We start from the raw sequence: 23,020 nt of genomic DNA, 5'->3' as shown, positions 1-23,020 counted from the left end.
CCAGCTCCCACCCTTGATAAACTGCAATTGTAAAAGTAGAACAAAGGGTTGAATTCTATCTGGGTCTTTGTAATCTTATGGCTGCATTCTGTTCCTTGCAGTCCTCTGGAAATGCACACTGGGAAAAACAGGGCTCCTCAGATGTGAGCTGGAAGCTGGCAGCATCCTGGGATGGTGGGGATGGGGAAGGGGACAAAGAGGAATGGCCCTGCAACACGGGGCTGAGCCACAGCAGCCACAATGTAGTTAGAATCACAGAATGGCTTGGTTTGGAAGGGACATTTAGATCTTCTAGTTCCAACTCCTCTGCCATGGACAGGGTTGCCACCCACCAGATCAGGCTGCTCAGGGCACCATCCAAACTGGACCTAAATGCCTCCAAGGATGGGTTATCCACAACCAGCCTCTAAGCCATCATGCTTTTGTCATAGAAGCATGTACCAGAGATGTGTTGCTGCAGATAGAGGCTCACCTCCTCCATGTGTAGGCATCTGTTTTAACATAAACTATCTTTACAAGGCAGAGCAATGATGCCTTGTGGTGTGTGATCTACCTGACCTGCTGTAGTATTGGACAAGAGATGCTTAAAGTGCCCAGATCCCACTGCAAAGGCAATGAGGGTGATCAGCTCATACAAGGTGTTTGTTCTGTTGAAGCAGGACGGATTGCAGCATCCCTTCGTTCTGCAGGAACATAACCATCTGCAACACCACAGCAGCACACATTGTGCAGCCAAGTTTCCCATGTGAGAGCGGGCTATGTAGCTGTGTGAATGTTTCACGTGTATGCTGACAGCTGTTGAAACAGGTTGGGAGGGAGAGGAAACCGAAAGGGCAAAACTGACACATCCTCCTCTTCAGCTTCCTCAGGTGGCACTCAGAATGCAACTGGGAATGGAAACAATAACTGTAGCTGTGAAATGAAAGCATACGCTGACACAAGAGTGGTGAGGCACTGCACAGGTTGCTCAGGGAGGCGGTGATGTCCCATCCCTGCAGACACCCAAGGCCAGGGGATGGGCTCTGAGCACTGATGGAGCTGGGGGTGTCCCTGTGATCTGCAACAGGATTGCACCAGATGGTGTTTAAAAGTCCCTTCCAACTCAATTCTATGGATTTAAAGAGAAAATGAATAAGTTTTTCAGCCAGGAGGTGCAGCAGCCAGGTGCGGCCCAGCTCCCCACAAAGCAAAGCAGGACCTCGTTTTTCAGGAGGGTGGATGGCTCTGGTTTAAAGCTGGCTGCTGCTGCACAGGACACAAAGCCCATTCAAAGCAGCAGCCCAGCGAGCTGCGTTAGCTCATCTTTTGGCAACCAATAAGTGAGCAGAGCTGAGGTGTAACCATATACACTGTTGACAATGACTGAAAACCACAAAGTAAGAATGGTAATAGTTACAGGGCAATGTGTGAGCATGAGTCACGTCCAAGCGTCAGCTGCAAGCTATCTTCATCTCCACCAAAGAGCCCTTCTTGGTGCTGGATGGGCAGAGGGGAGTGCAGCTCCTCAACACCCCCCCTCCTTGTCTCACATTACTCTGTTTCTTCTTGAGTGAGACATGGAATGAGCAGCCATGTATGGAGCCATTGTAGTTGTGCAGAAGACCTGGCAGTGCTGGTGCTTTATTTTTAACTCCAGGCAAGTCACATCATGTCTTCCAAAGGGCATGAAAAACAGCCACCAGCCCAAGCGCAGCAGAGGGAGCCCGAAGGGGAGCAGTCCCCACCTCTTGTCTTTTACAGTCCCAAAGCCACACGTCTGCAGACCCCACATTCTGCCTCTGATCACCTACAGCTACATGGCCACGTACTGGAGCAGACAGCCCTGCAAACATCTCAAGAGCACAAAACATGCTGGGCCCAAGCCAGTCACCCTGAGTTTGTTGGCTAAACTCACTCTTATCTACCTAGAATCAGAGGAGAAAACCAATGTCACCAGGTAAGCCCCCAGGCAGGACAGGCAGCAGTGAAGCATGAATTCTGGGTTGCTGTGTGCAGGCACAAGGTACTGCCCAGCACAGCCACTCCTCGGCCTGTTTACTGGGTGAGCAAGAGCCCCAGCCAGAAGGAAGATTGAATTTCAGATACTGAATCATTTGCTTCGAGCGAGTTACATCAGCAGCTAATTTGGCTTGCTTCTCACTTGTTTGTTTGCTCCTTCCTTTGAACTGAATGCTGTGCTTTGGTTGTACCAGAGCAGTCCCCTCTCGCCATGCTCTCCGTTTGAGAGTCAGTGCAGAACTCCACCAACCCAATGAGCTGGGAGGACATTTAACTACGGCAGAAAAACACAACGAGAAGAGGAACCTGCGTTTTAAAAAAAGGAAATCTCAAACGAAACCACAATTGTGCAGCTGTCCCAGCTCTGCCATTGCTGCAGCACATTTGAACACGCTTATTAGCATTTTTACAGAAATAAAGTAGTTAGCTATTGGTATGGTATTCATCATTGCTGTCAAATGTTGAACAAGCTAATGCAGCTTGGCATTCTGCAAGCGACAAGTGTTGAGAAACACTGCTGTGCTCGACCAGCTCCCATGACTGTTCTGCTGAGGAATTTTTCTACTGCAACATTACATTGGCACTGAGAAAAGGCCACTAAAGATAAAAATAAATGAGAGCCTGTTTCCTGTCCCATCTTGCAGACTGTGGTTTTGGGGCTGACATCAGAAAGGGAAGCTGGGTGTCCAACAGGAGCTAGGGGTGGCCCTGCCCTCTGGGATGCGGCAGGTCCCCTCAGACAGACAGCTCCCAGACAGACCTCAGGTGCATGCAGTGGAAGTGGGTGCAGAGCAGGAGAGCAGCCCTGGAAAGCCCCTGAGCTGCCTCCTTTCACTCATTCCAGCCACCAGGGGCTGTTTTTCTGGGCTTTTGAGTTATGTATCTGCGGGGAGGAGAGAAACAGAATCTTTTTGGGCAAGCAGCTTGCCAGCCTGAAGTTGCCACAGACTCTGGTGGTATCCACACAGATGCTGGTAGCTGCTGCTGCTGGTAGTGTCTGGTCCTCTCACTGTCCTTTATTTCATTTCAGTGTAGGAGGAATGGAAACCTGTACAGCCTGAGTGCATTATGAGAAATAGGGAAAGCAAAAGTGCAATACAAGCTGATGTGCTCACTACCAGCTTGATTTGCTACATGCAAATTGCTTCCTTTCATCAATGTTTCAGATGCAGCAGCTGATTAGAGTTGGACTACTATAGAAAATATGGCTGCATTCAGGTAGAGAAACAGAAGAACTGAAGTCACACCAAGGAAGACTCTTCAGAGTCAAACGGTAAAATCTTCTACTTCCAAATTCACCACTTGCAGTTCAGTGGTAAAGTATTTCCAGTGCATTGCTTTATTTTGCACTGCAGTTAGTTATATTTTCACACAGAGGGTGGTGAGGCACTGGAACAGGTTGCCCAAGGAGGCTGTGGATGCCCATCCCTGCAGGCATTCAAGGCCAGGCTGGATGTGGCTCTGGGCAGCCTGGGCTGCTGGTTGGAGACCTGCACATAGCAGGGGGTTGGAAGTAGATGAGCACTGTGGTCCTTTTCAACCCAGGCCATTCTATGATTCTGTGATATCCTACAATGACGAGCAGCTGGTTGGACCATGTTACACCATCAAGAAATAAGACCTGTTCATAGGCCCTTCGCTCCTATAGCACCTGAGGCTTAAACTCTAATTTCTCTGCCTGGACTTTCTGAACGCATGGGGAAATGTAAGGCTGTCATCAGATGTGTTCATACACTAAGGCTCTGCAGTATTAACTCTGAGCTTCCCTCACAAAACTGAACCACAGATGACAGTAACCAAAGTGTGGTCAAGAAATTGATAAACACATGCAGAGCTCCTCACATGGAGGGAACAAACTCTGATTTGGATGTGTAATGAATGGTGACTAAGACAACGCCTTCTGATGCTGTGAATAAAATGAAAGCTGACTTGCTGACACTGGATTTTAATGAACATTGCTTAAGACACTAACATCAATTATAATGCATCTTTTATAGCACAAATATGAGTTGGAAGTCTTTCCATCTAATATGTGAAGCGGGCGTCATCACCAGGATTGTGAGGCCATCAAAATGCCTCTGGTTCTGTTTCAGCATTAAGGGAGTGCCGCTGCGTGTTCCTTTCAGTACCCACTTCTGGTATGCTCCATCAAGCCCCATGAAACATGAACAAGCTAATAAAATGGTTCGTCTTGGCTGTGGTTAGTAATTCAGTGAAGAAGAAAGCAAGGGTGGGAGTGATGCTGCTTCTATTTCAAGCAGCAACACTGCATAGCATTAGGATGTGACTGCTGCTTTACAAAACAAGCCATGATCTTTCATTGACTGTTACAGGCTGTCATAGCTGTCCATTTATCTGCGGGTGAAAATCTGCTTTTTAGAATCATTTAATAACTTTATTTGGAGAGTTATGATAAAGATCCACCCCCGTTTATCAGAATCCTTAATCAATTGATGATGTCAGCCTGAAAGGTCTTTCCTCTGTCACAACTTCTGTCTCGATCACATCAAGCAAGCTGATTTCCCCTATAAATCTCTACAGATGCAGTATGTTTTCTTCAATCAGATAAGAGGAACAGATCACAAACCACTTTCTTAATAAACTCAGGATAATTATTCTCAAAGGATAATTATAAAGTGGGGAAACTGAAGACGGGCAACATGAAGTAACTTGACCCAGTTCTTCCCCAGAGCAGTGGCAGAGCCAGCAAGAGCTAGCAGCTTTCCTGGTCCCCTTTTCTCCTTTCATCCCCACTCTAACTTTCATGTGCAGTGTTACAAGACAGCTCAGGGCTGTTGCACTATGAGCCATGGTGGTGAAATAAAAACCCAACTGTGAGTCCACAGCAAAGGCCTGTTCTGCACACCGCAGCAGGAAGGGGTAACTGAGAGTGGTGACACCACCAGCAGACCAGCTGACACCTCTCATTTGGGTTTTACACCTAAAAAGGCCATACTTGGTCAACCAAACTACTCACCCTGTGTCAGAGAATCACATTGACCAAGATCAACTCCAAACACCGCTTTACCCCTACAGCTTTCCATTATTGCCCTTAAAGAAACTTTATTCTGTGATTTATTTCACTTTATGGACTTATCTCCTCCACACATGGTTTGGCTGCTGAAGAAGAGTGCAACTCCAATGTACTGTTGGAGGATTAAATGCCTTTGAGAAGGTAAACATAGATACAGATACGCTCTCCTTATACCCCTTCTCCTCCTCTCTGGACCCCAAGTCACCTGCACAGCCAACAGAATTTGCTTTGCATTCTGTAATCTGCACACAATCACTGGAGTCCCTTTGACATACAATAAACTGTACGGTAAGCCTTGGCTCGTATGCTATGTTTTGTGCTGCATTGTGAAACCCCTGGCCGGCAGCAGGTCCATGGGTTGTCGGTATAAGTTGCAGTAGCTCCTGAATGAAGGAATGCTGCCTGAAATGCACAGCAGATAATAAGGTATTAGGGTCAGCATTTCAATAAGAATGGAGGAGAACAACGGAATCCCTTGGACCTGGAGAACAATGTGCAAAATGCCTTAATTGGGATAACCTCTGCAAGATCTATAATTTCCCCATATCCAGCGGTGTGATGTGAAATGCACCTGCAACAATTCTTCTACTTTATTATTGTCTATTGTACTTTGGAATCAGCTTTGCATCTGTTTTGTTGAAGCCTCCACCGTTGTGGTGGAGATGGAAAAAATTGCTCAGCACAGAAGCACAAAAGCAACCCAGCTGGGGTGATGCCCCATATTCTGGGCTGCAAGGCTCTCACAACCAAAATATCTGGAAATCCCACCATGCCAACACTCAGCATCTCCAGCAAAACCCTGAAGCCGATTTGCTTTTTACTTCATTTGCACAAACAGCCTTGGCTTTCAGGGTTGCTCCCGAAGTGGTAGCTAATGCTGAAGTAAATGTTCTAATGGTGCCATCCAGAGGTACTTGGGTGCAGCACACTGCCCTGTGTCAGCAGACTTGCTCAGTAGCAAGGGTCTAATTTCTCTCTGTTGTCACACAGACCTCCTTCACTGGTACGGGTGTCTGTGTGACATTAAGAAGTGGATTCACAAAATGCTTCCTGGTGATCTCCATCAATATCAGAGAAAAACCTACTGTTCAATCCTAATTCTCCTGCAGGGAGTTAATAGGATTACACAGATCATAGATAAATAACCATGATACTACAAGTGACGTACTTTCTCCCTCAGAAATCATCACTTACTGGTCCATCAGAATGATTTCATTTACTTATGTAAACTCAAATTAGGAGAGAGAAAAAACACTTGAAAACTAACTTTGTTAGTTTTAACATTGCAGATAGTCAATGGCAAGCACCAGTCCTACAGCCCAACTTACATCAAATTACAGATGTTGTTAGCAAACCATGCCTATTGCAAGGTGGTATGGCTAAAAGGAGACCAAACATCAAATGTAGGGTCCGAAGTCTGCATTGCATTTAGAGTCACCCTGAGTTGACTTCAACCTTGCCTGGGCAGTGCATAGTGGCTTCATTTTCCACTGGGCACCCCTGGACTCTGCCATATTTATAACTGCACTCAAATCTTCTACCAGGAGCTGCCAGGAGCAGCTATTGATAGCTGCTCTGCCAGTGAACACACATGATGATGGAGACACCTGCATGGAGAAGATCTGAAAGGCCATTAGAAAGAGGTGAGCAAGTCTGCAGAAGCTTACTCTGGTTTAGACACGAAGTAGAAAGACAGCTCTCACATTCCAGACTTCTCTGTGCTGAAAATATGTCTGGAGAAAAGAGGAGACATACAGAATCCTTCATAGGGCTATGAGAGATAACCCACAGGGACCACTAGTTGATAGTTTAATTAAACATCTTGATGCTTGCTGCCAGACGTGTCTCATACCATGCGGAGAACACTCACAGTAGTATAAAAATAAATAAGCAAAACCCAAGAAACAAACCAGTTCTGTGCACTAAATGTGATGCAAAATTATAGCTGTAATTGTAGATGAAGTATTACAGCAGTAGTTGAACAGAAAATATCTCTTGAAAATCATAGAATCATAGAATGGCCTGGGTTGAAAAGGACAACAATTATCATGTAATTTCAACCCCCCTGCCAAGGTTAGGGTCACCAACCAGCAGCCCAGGCTGCCCAGAGCCACATGCAGCCAGGATCAAAGAAAACATGCCTCCCCTTCCTGCTGCTTTCACACAGTCTTTACTCAAGAGGCATTTTGCAAAGGAAAGCACCATCATGCAGCCAAGCCTGACGGCTGCACAAAGAGGTATTTGTTCAGGCAACAAATGGAAATACACATGGGTGGCAAATGGGTGCCATCAACAGGTAAAAATCTGGAAAAAGGCACAGAAAAGAAACAACCAGACAGGTCTCATGCATTCAATCTGAAGCACTATTCAGAAGGCGTACCAAGTCTGAAACTGTAACCCCTCTCTTAGAAATCAACGCGTTGAGTGAGAATTAAGAGTATGGCGTAGTTTGGCCCAAAGGCAAGTGCAAAAAATCACTGAGCGCAGCTGTTTCCCCTCTTTCCACGATCACCCGGGTGGAGCAAAGGCTGTAGGGAGCACACTGACCTGTACTTCCCTGTCCGCACCTGCACTGCCCTCATCCCGCACTGCTGGGCGCCTCCGACGTCGCTCACGATATCGTCTCCAATCATGATGGCCTGTCAGAGCAGTGAAATACGGAAAAATCGGCGTCAAGAGAATTTTATTTCTGCCATCCCTCACGCTCCTTTGACATAATAAACAGCTTGATTTGATGTTTAATACTGCCATCAGGCAAATTAAACAAGATAAGATTGTCATCGTATTGATTAAATGTCATTCTACCTTGAATATAATTCAGGCGATAGCTCCTTGAGCAATATACTGGTGCAGTATACATCTGTACAATTTGTAATCAATCACGAAAATCAAAGTGATGTGGCACACGGTTCAAAGAAAATGTTGAATTTTATGAAGTTAGTCCTGTTCCGTTCCTAACCATGCGTTTATGTTATGCTCCAAGTAGTTTAAATTAAGCTCTTCTTTTTAAATATTTCCTTAAAATTGATATTCTAAGAGCTAGGCAAAACCTTAAGCTTGTGATCACTGAAATGTGTAATTTACAGAGTTTGATTCCAACCCATTTTCAGGTTCATATAAAAACTTGGGAAGTCTTCCATGAGTGCAAAATCTAATTTATCAATTTGTGCACAACGTGACTAATAAACTCAACTGAGCACACTATCAAAAAAAGGTAAAGAGTAAGGAAAAGTAAGGAAAGCGTTGCTTTTCATACTGAAGAAACTGCTCTTACATTTTGAAAGCAGAAGTCTTTCTAGCAGGCATAATTTCAGTTATCACTTCAGCTAATCATCAAGGTTGGAAAGTGATGGTTTGGTATTTTGTGCGTTCTCTCCACAAAATGAATTTTCAGAGTGTATAAAGAAATACTGTAAAATAGTGTCGTAAGCTGAAACACATTTGCTCCAGTTTCGTTCATCCCTCTCAGCACACTTGCAGTTCTTCCTTATACCTTTTCAGCTGACCCATATCCAAATGGGAACACCAGAATGTGAACAGAATTTCCATGACAATCCAACTAGCAACCTACACAAAGACCTAAACTCCTCCTGGCTGCTCTCCTGTTCATACATCTATTTACCCAAACTTTCCAAGCCCTTCTTGCCACCGAATCACAATAGGAATTCATGCTGCAATTGCTCTTTTCTGAGTTCATACTTTCCACAGTAAAGTCTCCTGCTCCATGGCTGTGGACTTTGCAATGTGCTTTTGGGTAGACACTTGCTTCATGCTACTTCACGACATGAACATACCCAACTAGTCAAGCAACCACCCTGCTTCTCCTGCCCTGTCCTGCTCTTACCTCTCTCTGCACCAACCCATCTCATCATCACAGGCCCAATACCAAACCCCAGTGGGCTCCAAGGCAGCACCTTACATAGGCACTCTTTTCCCCTGCATGCATGCATACCCTCTTCCTCCTTCTGTGTCCCCAGGGACATAAAGAAAACTCTTTAGAGTTCTCTTTAACGCTATCAGGCAGGGAGCTGCTCTGGAACTGAGCCATGGGTGCCATGCATGAGCCAGGGCCATGGCTATGCAGCTGGAAAGATGGGATCAGTTCCTTCTGTCATCTCTATTTCAACAAAAAGTGCAGTCCCCACTCTTTGGGCTGTCTGCTGGGCAGGATTAAGTTCAATATATAGAAGACTAAAAGTACTAAGGCTCCAGAGCTATTTTTAATCGTCATCTGATTACAACAGAACCTCCTCCTACTAAATAGCACATAAAGGAAACCTCAGAGTATACCTACAGCCCATCTAAACAGATTATTTTGTGAGAGCCTTCATGTACCTAACTGAGATAGGTACATGCACATCTGGAACAGCTTCAGCTGATAAAACACAAATCCTCTTTTGAGTAATGCATCAGGTACAGCATGCAAGATTACATACAGCAGCTACCAGCCCAGTTCATCTTTCATGTTGCTTTTAAATACCATTCATGTGAAGGATTATCATCATCCCTCAGGTGATGGGATGTAACAGGCCATCCCTGCAAGTCAAGGCTCATTTGTCTGGTTCCATGCTGAAGCAGTTTGTTTTGAAGCAGTTTATATATGCACACCCGTGCTTCATTCTGCCTAAGAGCAAAACCTCTGCAATCACCCTTTGAGAGCCTCTCTAAGGAGCAAGGAGACAAAGACTCATGGGAACACAGAGCTGGGGAAACATGGCCAAAGGGAAGGAGCAGCAAGAGGCTTTGGGACAGATGGCATTGCCCACAAACTGCTGCAAAGCCACCACACGTTGGAGGGCTCAATCCTTTTTCATCCTTTCATTACTGGATGATTTTCCTTATCCACTCTGCTTATGGAAACACACGTGCTCCCAGAAAGATGTATGGTTCCCTGCAGATAGCTCACCTTTCCCTACCACTGCACCAAACAGGCGTGAAATGAGGAAGGGTTGATTTCAAGTAATGAGTAAATAAAGCATGAATACATAGGTGAAGAGAACAGAATGATGGGAATGATTACATTTCTCAAAGCAGCTTGGGGGAAAATTGGTAACAGTAGTTGGCAGAGAACAGTTTTGCCAGATTCTGGTTTTTTTTTCCTTTTTTTTTTTTTTTTCTTCTTATTTGTGTGTATATCCTTTGTTTTCACTCTTGGATCCTCAAAACACTGGAAATGAATGTGTTCAGAACGCAGGAAAGGGCAGAGCAGGGTGGCTTTGAGCCCTGGGGAGAAGCGCACTCACCAGGGCTGTATTTCACTCCATCCAGGCAAGTTTTCCTGCAAGACACACAGCAGCTCTGCAAGTGCAGCTGCACATGAGCAGCGATGCCTGTCCAGGCCAGCTTGTGGCATACGCATACCAAAATGTACTCCAGCCCCCGGGGATTTCACAGATTTACTATCGGTGAAGGGCAATAATCACTAAAGGAGGAGCAATTATTCCCAAATCATTTAGGATTTAAAAAATCATTGGCAAGAAGATAGAGGTCAAAAGGTGTGCTGTCAAGGGAAATAAAAAAAACTCTACCTGTCAAACCTGGGTTTAACTTCCTCTCTGACTGCAATATGGTAAGAAGAGAAAGAAATATAAAACTGGAAGGTCACATACCCACTGAAAGAAGGAATCAAATGATCCCCATTTGGGTTCAAATTTTACATGGGAACCACACCATTCATCCATTCAATCAGTCTGGGGAAGGTACTGTTCTACATCAAGTAAAAAATTGTTAGAAAGGACAAGAATGCAGTGAGATGTCTCTCTGACTGCTAGAAAATCGTTAAAGAATTAAGATGGGTATAATTCATATTTCCCTAAACCTTACAGCTGATGAAAGATGGTGTGTGGCTGTATGCATATGATAAATAAAGCAAATGTATGCCAAAGCTGAGCAAAGCCATTGCTACTGAATAGTTCCAGTCAAACTAGCCCTTATTCCCCACTACCTACCTCTGCCTGTGCTGCAATGCCCAGCTTGCTGGGAGGTGCTCACACACAGTATGGTAGAGGCTGAAGTCTATGGAAGGTGCAAACATGAAGATTCAAAGAGGGAAGCAAGCTTCAGCAGAGTATTTAATACAGTGAATGATTCTAGAGCCAAAAGTATATAAGCCAAAGCAGATTTTTGCTACAGGCTTAATAACCAAGCTAAGTGTGCCAACAATGTAGAAATAAACGAAATAAAATAAAGCTGCTGCACAAAATCTTGATGTGTTAAGAGCCTTTGCCCAAGAAATATGATGCATTTACCTTTCTCCCTATTCCTCATGGCCCAGCTGGTAATCTCCTAGGCTTCAAGATCCCATAATTCTGTTAATTACATTTCTATCCAGGCTGTGCAAACATCAAACATGCACAGGGCATCACCTGTGGCCTCTGACCCCACAGAATTTGTACAACAAGGCAGGCGAAACAGAAAAAGAAATACATGACACCTCTGGGGCAGATTTCCAAAGGTGCCAAGGCCTGCCAGGCCAGTGAATGATAGAATCACAGAATCATAGAATTGTAGAATAGCTTGGGTTGGAAGGGACCTCAAGGATCACGAATCTCCAACCCCCTGCCACATCTAGGGCTGCCAACCTCCATATCTAATACCAGTCCAGGCTGCCCAGGGCCCCATCCAACCTGGCCTTGAACACCTCCAGGGATGGACGGGGCATCCACAGCCTCTCTGGGCAGCTGTTCCAGCACCTCACCGCTCTCATAGTGAAGAACTTCCCCCTGAGAGTGTTTGAAACTTCACACGGCTGCTTAACTCTTCTTCCTGAGATGGAGAGCCTTCCCGTTATCCTGGTGACTGGGGAAGGGATGGCTGCACAGCAGCAGATCTTGGGGTGACCCCGCTCCGCTCTCATGCACTGCTGACCCCCACCTGAGGTGTGCAGGTGGCAGCAATGGAACTGGTTAACTACCAGGGCTTTATGCACTCCTATATGACCTGCCATAACTCCGGGCAAAGCGAGACAATTTGCTACAGATAGAACTTCTTTATGATTATATAAAACTAGGGGAACCTTAACATTATTTAGATTTTATTGTAAAGCTGTAAAAATCACCCACTGTTACAGCTGCCTTAAAACATACGAATTAGGTATCTCGGTAACCTTTAAGGTGTGTTATTCTTTGTCATACTACTGAATCATAAGACAAATCTGGTTACCTCTAAGAGGTTTAAATTTCCAATCTATTAAAGTAATACTGGCAATCTGTTATTTCTAGGCCATTGAGGAAAGGTTAAAATGAAAATTGGACTTCAGGGAGTTCCTCCCATTCTAAGTGCAGGCTGAAAACATCTCGGCAGCAGAAGGTAAAGTCGGGGTCTCGTAAGAAGCAGTTACCAAGGGAAATGACTGGTGATAACTTTATTGATTAAAGCGGCTTGAGAAATTTCAGGTTTGCCACTGTGTAGCATTACTGTGGTGAGACAGCTTTATTAAAAAGATACTTCTCATAAAAAGTCAGGTAAAAGAAAATTGTAATATGTTTTCAAAAGCACAGCTCATCTAGAATAGTTTAATGGATTAAATGCATTCCACAGGTGGAATAAATTACTGGCAAACATTTTATAAAAGTAAAGGCTAGTAAAGGCAGTCCTCATCTTGCCATTACAAAGACATAAAGCTCAGTTGGGAGACAGATTAAAATGTAACACAATGTGCTCCTGATTAAGGAACTTATTGAACAACATATCCTGAGTTTTTATTGTTTTGTATGACTAATACAACCCAAAAAATCTGCCTCAAAAGAGCATTAAAGTTGCAAAGTTAAGCACTCAGAAGTTAGGAAAATCCACATGCTCTTCTGTAGTTTGTTGTAGGTTGCCAAAGGAGGCTGAAAGGATGCCCCATCCCTGCAGGTATTCAAGGCCAGGCTGGATGTGGCTCTGGGCAGCCTGGTCTGCTGGTTGGCGACCCTGCACATAGCAGGGGGTTGGAAACAGATAATCCTTGTGATCCTTTTCAACTCAGGCCATTCTATGATTCTATGATTAAATCATCTTTTCAAATCTCATTCCCCAGGGCAACAAGAAATAAGAAACTCGCTGAGAAACTGAGAAACTGAGCTGTGTCGCAGTCCTCTATTGAAACATATCCCTGTAATGATGTTCCCCGCAGTGGTAAGGGCTGACATCTTGGCAAAGTGGGTAAAACAAAGTTTGAGGACCACCACATTGCCTACCTATGGAAAAGGGCAAGCAGTGGCACTACACAGAGCCTTGGAAAAGCCCAGAGCAGCACACCATTCGCATCTCATACAAGCAGAATGAAAACAAATCTTCATGCCTCTGATTGAGAGGCATAGAATCCAAGGGCTGAGTTATGTATGCGGGCTTTTTTTTTTTTTTCTTTCCTTTGTTCTTTCTTTTTTTTCAGCTACTTTTTCTTCAGATGCCATTCTGTTTCTGAAATGGATTTTTTGGCTTGTTGGTTGGATGAATGGATTGAGTAATTGCTCAATATCTAGGATATTTTGTTCAGGCTGAGCTATCATGTTATTGGGAAGATATTGACAAACTGAAGGCAGTAGAGAAAAGAACCCCATGCTGGGTTATGGGGCAGAGGGACTGAACTGCAAGGAAAGTTGCTGAGAGCTAAACACACAATTTTAGTAAGAGAAAGCCACTGTAATGATAAGAAGCCCAGAGATAATTGGAAGAAGAAAACATCTAGGAAGGAAACCAGTTATTTTTTGGTTGTTACCTAGAGTAAAATGAAGAGAAATATATATTGTTTAAATGGAGATCATTTCACTGAATGTCAGAAAAAGCTGCCAGCCCATGAGATCTACCAAACTGTGAATACTGTCCCTAGGGAGCTTTAAAAAGGCTGCTGTTTGCTCACTTACAAACTCTCTGGACAAAACATGGATAAACATGGAGCAGGGAACATTCCTGCACGGCGAAAGAGATGGATGAGATGGCCTACTAGGTCTTTTCCATCTTCTCATTCTATAATAAAGTAAAACTCAAGCACACAGTGAATTACAGGGCCATAATTTCATCTCCAGGCTCCAGGGACCTACAAGCCACCCAAACTTCACTCCAATTGTTTATGATGTCACCAGAAGCCTGTGATGGAGTTATTACCTTGTAATTCACTGCCGTCTGTTAGTCATTTCATACTCATCCTTATGTCCTGTGTGATATAACAACAGATCAATAAAGAGGGCACAACTATAGAGAGGGAAAAAATGGGCCGTACTAAGCAAGCAGGGAGCATCCCACACCCTCAGTATGTTTCTGGAAAGCCTGATGAAATCAGCAACATGAGAGGGGATTTGGGCCAGTCGGTGCTTCCTGTCTTTCCCTTTAGGAACCATACTAAAAAAAAAATAGCAATTGTGACAGCAAAGGAAATAACATTTTAGCTGCAAATCCCCCTCGCTGCAGCCCTCAGAGCAGCTGTTATCTTGTGAAGCACAACGTCTTCCATCATTCAGAACCATTACCTGCTCTGGTGGAACTCCCATTTCTGCTAGGGCTGACTCAAAGAACGCTTTCGCTGGTTTTCCCACTACTTCAGCTTGAACATCACAGGCATACTGGAAAAAAAAAAAAAAGAGAGAGAGGAAGATACGGATAACACTATTAAGATCAGAAAAGGATTTGTTCAACTTCGTAGTTTCAGTCAATTGTATAAAAAGAATGTAAATATTGATTTTCAGCCTTAAGTAACACGATGGGTTAGAGATGAAGATTACTATCTGGTAGCTTGGATAACAGGAGTGTTCAGTGCTCTCTGTCAAAAGAGAAAGTGCTCTTAAAGCATTTCGAGCTACAAACCTGCTTGATTCTCTGTCATGACAGCAGCCTACCAAGTCAGTTCCAGTATCCCTCCAGTTTGTGAGAGCCTCACTCTGACAGGAATAACAAATAACCTTCACATTAAAAGATGTGGAGAGTTCCTTCAACCTCCCTGCATACTTTTAATGGTTAAAGTAACCAGTCGGAGTTGAAAAGCTTTGCTCTCCAGCAACGTGCTGAAAACTTGGAAACATAAAACATTTCTAGCTTGTTCCATGATGATGAAAAGTCCAAACTTTTTGAAGGCAGAAAATCTCTCCAAAACTCGTACTTACCCAAATGAATGTGCTTCAAGCATATGTTACACCCACTATCTTCTGTGTTTGTATACTTTGTTTTATTATTTACATTCACTCAGTATGAATTTTTTTAGAATCTCTCTGCAAGCCACTTTAAAGGAGAGTAATGATTGTTCCCTTCTCTCACCCTTAGGTCAGTTTATCTACTGGGTTCTGCACAGACTTTGGCTTAAAAACAGACTGCACATAAGTATTTTGCTGAATAAGGACTCTATGTTGTAAATTGCAACGGGCAAGGGGCTGTGTTAACAATGCTATGCCAAACATTAATGGACCTTCAGTTTTTTCTTGGATATCTTGCAGAAAATACACCGTGTTTTTGCTTTCCAGTTTCTTCTTTCAAGGGCCTCACTTCCAATAAAGACACCACGATGGTTTAAATATAGAAAAAATGAATAATATAAATCCAGTCATTTTTAGAATGCAGCGAATGGGTTTCAATCTGTGAAAACTTCCTCCACCAAGGAGAGTAATTACAGATGATGACCCATATTCATGCCAGTGACTCTTTAACAAGGTGCACACAGCGAGTAAGCATAATGCAAGCTATAAAATACCTCTAATGCCTTCATATATGCTCCAACATCAAGTTTCAGACCATCAGTTTCTTTATAGTAGCGTCTGGAAATGAAAGTGATAAAGTTCCAATGAAATGAAAACGTTGGCAGTTAAATCCAAAGAAACTACATTTTATTATTTCTCTGCCTATACAGATGTCCATATGGCTGCAACAAAAAGTCAAGTCATCAGAAACTCTGAAGCCTTAAATTAGCACCAGGAATTAAGTAAAGAGCAGGCTCAGCACTGTGCAAAGATTTCAGACCAGGTGCCCATCTGGCATCTGGGACACGACTCTACTCATTCAAAGGGATTTCCTCAAGTTTATTTTAGGGATGAAGTTGCCCCATTTTCTACTTCACAGGGTACCAGTTTCTCACAAAGGACAGCAGGCACAGTGCTCTCGTTTTGGTCAGAGGCAGAGGTACTCCTTGGTAGATGCAAGACCTCCTTCAGTAAATGTGGAAGGAGGCCCCAGACAGGCGACCACCATTGCTTGTCATCAGCCTTTACTTGCCTTTATTTTTATCAGGACTGAGAATGTCCTCAAAACTAGACTTTACTCCTTCCAAAAATGTTGCTATTGCTATGAATTAATTACAGTCTTTATGGACTTTTTCTGGAATAACCATTCATGTTAACACAGGTCTTCTAAGCTCTCCTGATCAGAGCAAAGATGGGTTTCTGTATGACAGGAAAAAAAAGTAGGATGAGCAGTCAGTGAAGATTTTATGCCTTATCCTTCTGCCATTTTCGATTATTCAGCACAGCCTCCTTTTAAAATGACCACTTGACCTTTGCTAGAACAGCCATTAACCTTCTATAGTCTAGCGTAAACAGCTTAATTTTCTGACAGTGGCATGACAGAAGAAATTACAAAGCCAATTCCCACTCTCAGCCCAAAACAGATGCTAAATGTAAATCACTCCATTTTCAGGAGGAGGGCATTCTGCTTCACTGACTCTGACGCTTTCCTTTTCCATGGAATGAACTAAAACTTCAACAGAAATCAACCTGCTTGCTCCAGGTAGAGGAGCTGTTAAGGTCCTCACACACTGATTCTGCACATGAGCAAGAAAGCTGACTCGTGGTTTGTTGTTTCTTTCACATGACTCTTGGCATCGATGATGCATCTTAGCTTTATACTGTTAAGCGAGTCGGCCAGTTTATAATCTCCATTCATCAGGTCTGAGAACTTACCTACCAGAGTTACTTATTCAGCAATTTCTGCAGAACTCTTATTCACAGTATCTAGAAGTTTGACTGTAGAAGAGCAAAAACTGAACTCAGGAAATCCAAACATGGGTTATTCTTCATTAAAAAATAAAAAATAATTAAAAAAAAGATAAAACCCACACCCCACCAAAGAAACAAACCGTGGGCCTTCTCTGGAGCTGTCTACATCAACGAAGGACTAAACAAATAAATACTTTTATATGCAGAGGGCACAAAGGCATTCTGGCATTGTTCATGTTGCAATTTTAAAGGTAGATTCTGTACTTCATTTTGAAAGATGATATGATGCCACACAACGCTTGGTTATTTTACATACGTTAGCCACTGTGCTGTTGGCTTATAATGGCTTTTCCTTATCTTTCCAACAGAAAAACTGCATGGACTTTTTTCCCTGGTTTATAGGATCAGAGCATGTGAGTGAAAGGATTGGCAACACAATGGATTTAACTGCTCCTCGCTGATAAGATCTACCTTCTGGATCAATAACCCACAAACTCAGAAGGGCTTTCACGCTCATTATGGTCTATTGAACCACTGAAAAAAAGTCTCTATGGTTTCCTCAAACTAAACATGCATATTCTTTTTTAAGCCCATACACAGGGCAACAGATAAGAATAACTCCTCAAAGGCCACTGGGATTTGTCGTTATTCAGCACTGTCATTAATACCCACCTGTTCACAATCTCAGAACACATCTAAATGAACGTTTTCACTAAAACATTCAAAATTCCTGAACTGGAGTTTTTCTGCCTATGAAAATAAATAGTCAAAATTTCACTTTAATGTTCAAAGTATAATTAAAAATATCTTTTGACACCTATTCTATCAAATTGTCTATGCTACCAATTTGTCAGTTCAAAAGCAGAAGTGCTTTTGCAGGTCCTCCTCATACATATCAGCCAAGCCATTTCTCAGTATGTCATTGGGCTCTCCCCTCAGGTCTCCTCAGCCACCACACTTTGCATGCAGCCAGATAGGCCCACCTGCATTACAGTTTCGGTGGAGTTCGGGCATTGCAGAAAAATGACCATCAACAACTGAAATTCATGAGATGCCCCACCCAGTGCACCACAGAGACCTCCTGATGAGCATCTGCTAAGTTAGCTGGAGGATTTGGCATTGCATGTTGAGTGATTGCCAGTGCTCTCTGCAAATCTGCACAGTGATGAAGTGGGTCTCATCCCAGTGAGTGCTGCATCCATACCACCCTTTACCTTCTCACTTCAGTTTCTCCTTGCATTTCTGGAAAGACTACAAAAAAAAATGACTCAAGAGAGGAGGCCAAGTTTGGTGACTGAATTATGATCCTCAGAGATCCATTGAGGATCTTTCATTGACAGATACCTCAACAGATCAACCTCTCCATTTACACACATCAATGAACCACTTAGAAGTTGGCAGCATGAAAGCCTATGCCAATATCTGGCTTCCACTAAGTACAAAGGCATTGGGTGAAATTAAAAAATAGAAAGACGAGAGAGAGAAACAAACAGTGCTCAACTCACCCTTTTCCAAGGGAGATCAAAACAGGCTTCTCCAATCCAATCAGAACTCTGAAAGCTTCATTAAGGTTTGCATAGGAGAAATTTTCTGCTGCATCTCCGATAACCACACAGTTTGGGTTCGTTTTATCAATGTCAGCAAATTCAGGGACAAGATCTAAAGGAAAAGAAATCCATACATTCCTTACCATTTCATATCCTACCTGAACTGATGGTTTTCTTGTAGATTTGTGTTTCCTTCCATTCATTTCTCAACGTATTAAGAAAAATAAATACAAGTCTGAATCAAATAAATGCAAGTCTGTTCTTTGGCCTCCTTCTATTCCTGGCTAGATCCTGCTGTTCTTCACAAGGAGGAGAAAAATAAACCATTTCCCACTGCTGCCTGAGCTCCTGCCACCCACTTCTAAGTGGCTTAATACACACAGGCATCTAGACCTGGGGATAGCCTGTCTGCAGGGAAGTTTGCTCTTTACCTCTCACACTATTATTCACTGCTCCAAAAAGATATCCCTGCAAAAGGAGGCCTCGTTGGCTGTTGTTTTGCCAAGTCACTCTATCAGCCTACCTTCACTGCACTACTGATGGAGATTGCATTCAAGAAGCCATGCTGTTATAGTTGCGTTAGAGTCTCATGACTGAAGAAAGAATAGGAACAGAACAGCTAGGAGCTTCCACCACCGAGATATGGGACTTCACTGCTTGGTCACAAATGCCTACATCCCTCTGGGTTGTCCCCACCCAAGTCCCAGTGGTGTCCCACCATCGTGCACGAGCAGGTGTGGCCTCAGCCCACGCTCCTTCAGAAGGCGGCAGGCTGCTGGTGCTGGGGCGGTGACTTCAGCCACAGAGATGTCAAAGCCCAGGCCCTGCAGCTTCTTCACAAATTTCTCTCTGGTCGCTTGTGTTTCGTTAGTGCAGAACCGCAGCTTTAGGCCGGACGCTTTGATTCTGTTGAGTAAAAGCAGCAGAATTTAATTGGGTTAATTGGACATGGAAAAGGAGCTGGGAGTATCAGCTTTGCTAATCCACATAAAACATGGATGATTACAATAAAAATGCAATGATGACAACAGGAGCAGGATTCTTTATCATGACCATGTAGGCATCCCTACAATACACGGAATTAGAATCATAGAATGGCTTGGGTTGGAAGGAGCCTCAAAGATCATGAATCTCCAACCCCCCTGCTGCATGCAAGGCCACCAACCTCCATATCTAATGCTAGACCAGGCTACCCAGGGCTCCATCCAACCTGGCCTTGAACACCTTCAGGGATGGGGCATCCACAACCTCTCTGGGCAGCCTTTGCCAGCACCTCACCACTCTCTTGGTAAAGAACTTCCCCCTGACATCTAACCTAAACCTTCCCTCCCTCAACTTAAAACCATTTCCCCTTGTCCTGCAGTTATCTACCCTTTCAAAGATTTGACTCCCCTCCTGTTTATAGGCTCCCTTTAGGTACTGGAAGGCTGCAGTGAGTCACCCAGCAGTTTTAGGGCACTACACATGCAGAGCTCCTGCATAACATGGAACTGGCATCTGGAGCAGAGCTAACATCACCATGGTGGCAGCACTGATGATAGACATGATATGCAGGACACCTCAGCCTGCCATGCTCACATTCTCTCCACGTAACAAAAAACTCCAAATCCAGTTCTATATCATTAAAGCAGTCCTGGGATGTACACACAAACTGCACAGCCATGAGCACAGGAGCTGGTGCAATAGCACTATTAGCATTTTAACTTGGATTTACACCTTTCCACTCACTGGTCATCTGCTACAGTGATCAGCACTTACACTGGAGGTAACAGCATAGCTTTGCACTTCTGCAGACACCAGGCACGAGGCCTGCCAGTTACACTGTGCTACAAGAATGATGCTTTTATCAATGCAGGGATGGCTTCCGTCACATTTATCATGCAATCTCTCATAAAACACCTGTGCTGCTATTTGTTGGGTAATCCTGAAAAATAGAGCAGTTTCATTGATTTATTAATAAATGTTTACAGAAAAAAAATGTTTTTGACTTCTCAAGGGAAGAAAGAAAATACGGCCTCAAGTGCCCAGAGCCAAGGACACCATTCCTGTGGATCACTGCTCTGCATTCTCATGCAAGTCCTCTGCCTCAGAGCAATTTTGCTTCCCCACCTGCAAACAAAGGTGCCAATAGTACACACTGCACAGTGCTTCAGCATTTGCAGAAATGTAATTATCTCATCTAGTTTTCGTTGTCACATGAAAATAAAATGTTCTAACCATTCTTTGTTGCACTGCACGAGGAGCATTTCACAGTGCCAAGCCTTGGTTGTGGTGACCCACTGGAGATATTATGAAAAAGTCTGTTCTCCAAGGATCAGCTATCTGCCTTTTGGAAAATCAACATATTTCACAGAATCATGGAATCACAGAATTGTAGGGGTTGGAAGGGACCTCTAGAGATCATTGATACCAACCCCCCTGCCAAAGCAGGTTCCCTACACCAGGTCGCACAGGTAGGCGTCCAGGCGAGACTTGAATATCTCCAGAGAAGGAGACTCCACAACCCCCCTGGGCAGCCTGTTCCAGTGCTACGTCACCCTCACCGTGAAGAAGTTCTTACGCACATTCGTGCGAAACTTCCTATGCTGCAGCTTATGTCCGTTTCCCCTCGTCCTGTCTCCACGTACCACTGAAAAGAGACTGGCCTCACCACTGTGACCACCACACCTCAGATATTTATAAACCTGGATCAGGTCCCCTCTCAGTCGTCTTTTCTCAAGGCTAAACAGACCCAGTTCACTTAGCCTTTCTTCATAGGGGAGATGCTCCAGGCCCTTCACCATCTTTGTGGCCCTCCGCTGGACTCTTTCCAAGAGATCCCTGTCTTTTTTGTACTGGGGAGCCCAGAACTGGACACAGTACTCCAGATGAGGCCTTACCAGGGCAGAGTAGAGGGGGAGGATCACCTCCCTCGACCTGCTGGACCGCTCTTTTTAATGCACCCCAGAATGCCATTGGCCTTTTTGGCCACGAGGGCACACTGCTGGCTCATGGCCAACCTGTCGTCCACCAGGATGCCCAGGTCACTCTCTGCAGAGCTCCTCTCCAGCAGCTCATCCCCCAGCCTGTATTGGTGCATGCAATTATTCCTCCCTAGGTGTAAGACCCTACGCTTGGTTTTGTTGAACCTCATCCGGTTTCTTACTGCCCAGCTCTCCAGCCTGTCCAGGTCTTGCTGAATAGCAGCACAGCCTTCAGGCGTGTCAGCCAATCCTCCCAACTTCATATCATCAGCAAACTTGCTGAGGGTGGCCACTATCCCCTCATCAAGGTCATTGATGAAGATGTTGAACAAGACCAGACCCAGCACAGACCCCTGGGGGACACCACTGGTTACAGGTCTCCAGCCAGACTCTGCACCACCAACGACGACCCTCTGCGCTCTGCCAGTCAGCCAGTTCTCAACCCACCTCACTGTTCACTCATCTATCCCACACTTCCTCAGCTTTGTTATAAGGATGTCGTGGGAGACAGTATCAAATGCCTTTCTAAAATCAAGGTAGACTACATCTACCGCTCTTCCCCCATCCACCCAACATGTGACAGCATCATAGAAGGCCATCAGGTTGGTCGAGCACGACCTCCCCTTGGTGAACCCATGCTGACTACAATTTCAATGTGGTCATTGCAAAAGAAAGGCCTTTAAAATCTATCTCAATCTTTTTTTCTTAATTTCTGCCAAAGGGACCCTCACTTAGCTTCTCAAATGTACTAAAATGTCTAAATTTTGTTAGTTTTAGTGAGACTATGTACATAACTATCTTTGAGGACCTGGACTTGGCCTAATACAGGTTCAGATACCTAGGTAAGTTTGAGATTAGGTTTATTAAATTGTTACTGAACTATTATTGTTTTTCCTTTGTGTGTGTCTGTTAGGAAGAATGATGGCTTTTCTATCAGGAAATCACCTGCACTGATTCTTAGCAAGATGTGTGGGTCCTTTTTCTAGGAAAGAAGATCCGAACAGGTTGGTGCAAACACCAAATCCCAGACACAACATATCCAATGAAGAATTTTCCATCCAAGAATTCTTAGAAATCCAGTCCTGACCCAGAGAGCCCCTTCTGCTCATTAAAGCTGCATGCCAGCGTCTTCCTCAATAACACAGGTGATTCATTTCTTTCTTATTATTTGTCTTTCCTAATCATAGGTATGTGAATTATCAATTACACTTAGTGTTTAATTGCCCTTCATAAAGATAGCTTTTCTATTTTAAATTAGGCAGTTAATATATTGTAACTAATAGCATCCACTTGTACATTATAAATATATCTTCATTGATTGGAGCAGTGGATGTGAGATTCGCTCGCAAGTTAATGAAGCAATTGAGTGAAGAAGTGCAGGGTGTACCCAGGGAATAATTATTGTTAATGAATTATGATGTGACCTTCTCAGAACAATGAACAATTGGTGTGACAGCGAGATGACAGTGTTCCACATCTGTTATTCAAAACACGGTTTCAGCTGTAGTTAAAAAGCAAAGCAATGTAATTTGGATGCATAAACTTTTAACAGAGTGTGCTGTTGTTAAAAATATGTGTATA

General features: G+C 43.9%; 1 protein-coding gene across 7 annotated transcripts in view; it reads right to left on the bottom strand.

Annotated features, from left to right (window-relative positions):
• Positions 1 to 23,020, bottom strand: part of LHPP (phospholysine phosphohistidine inorganic pyrophosphate phosphatase) — a 69,893-nt gene that overhangs the window by 38,572 nt on the left and 8,301 nt on the right. For all 7 annotated transcript variants that reach the window (XR_014884806.1, XR_014884805.1, XR_014884804.1 and 4 more), the window contains exons 2-6: positions 19,195 to 19,382; positions 18,435 to 18,588; positions 15,693 to 15,756; positions 14,482 to 14,574; positions 7,580 to 7,671 (exon numbers count right to left, since the gene is read on the bottom strand). Coding sequence is in view for 4 of the 7 variants with exons in the window: in XM_085229772.1 (XP_085085898.1) it covers positions 7,580 to 7,671; positions 14,482 to 14,574; positions 15,693 to 15,756; positions 18,435 to 18,588; positions 19,195 to 19,382 (591 nt within the window). In the remaining 3 variants the exon portion in view is untranslated. The remainder of the gene's footprint in view (positions 1 to 7,579; positions 7,672 to 14,481; positions 14,575 to 15,692; positions 15,757 to 18,434; positions 18,589 to 19,194; positions 19,383 to 23,020) is intronic.

This window comes from Meleagris gallopavo, chromosome 8, assembly GCF_905368555.1.
Source record: "Meleagris gallopavo chromosome 8, MGAL_WU_HG_1.1, whole genome shotgun sequence".
Lineage (NCBI taxonomy): Eukaryota > Metazoa > Chordata > Aves > Galliformes > Phasianidae > Meleagris > Meleagris gallopavo.
Note: the sequence above shows the minus strand (reverse complement) of the source record. Positions and strands in the feature narration are given on the sequence as shown.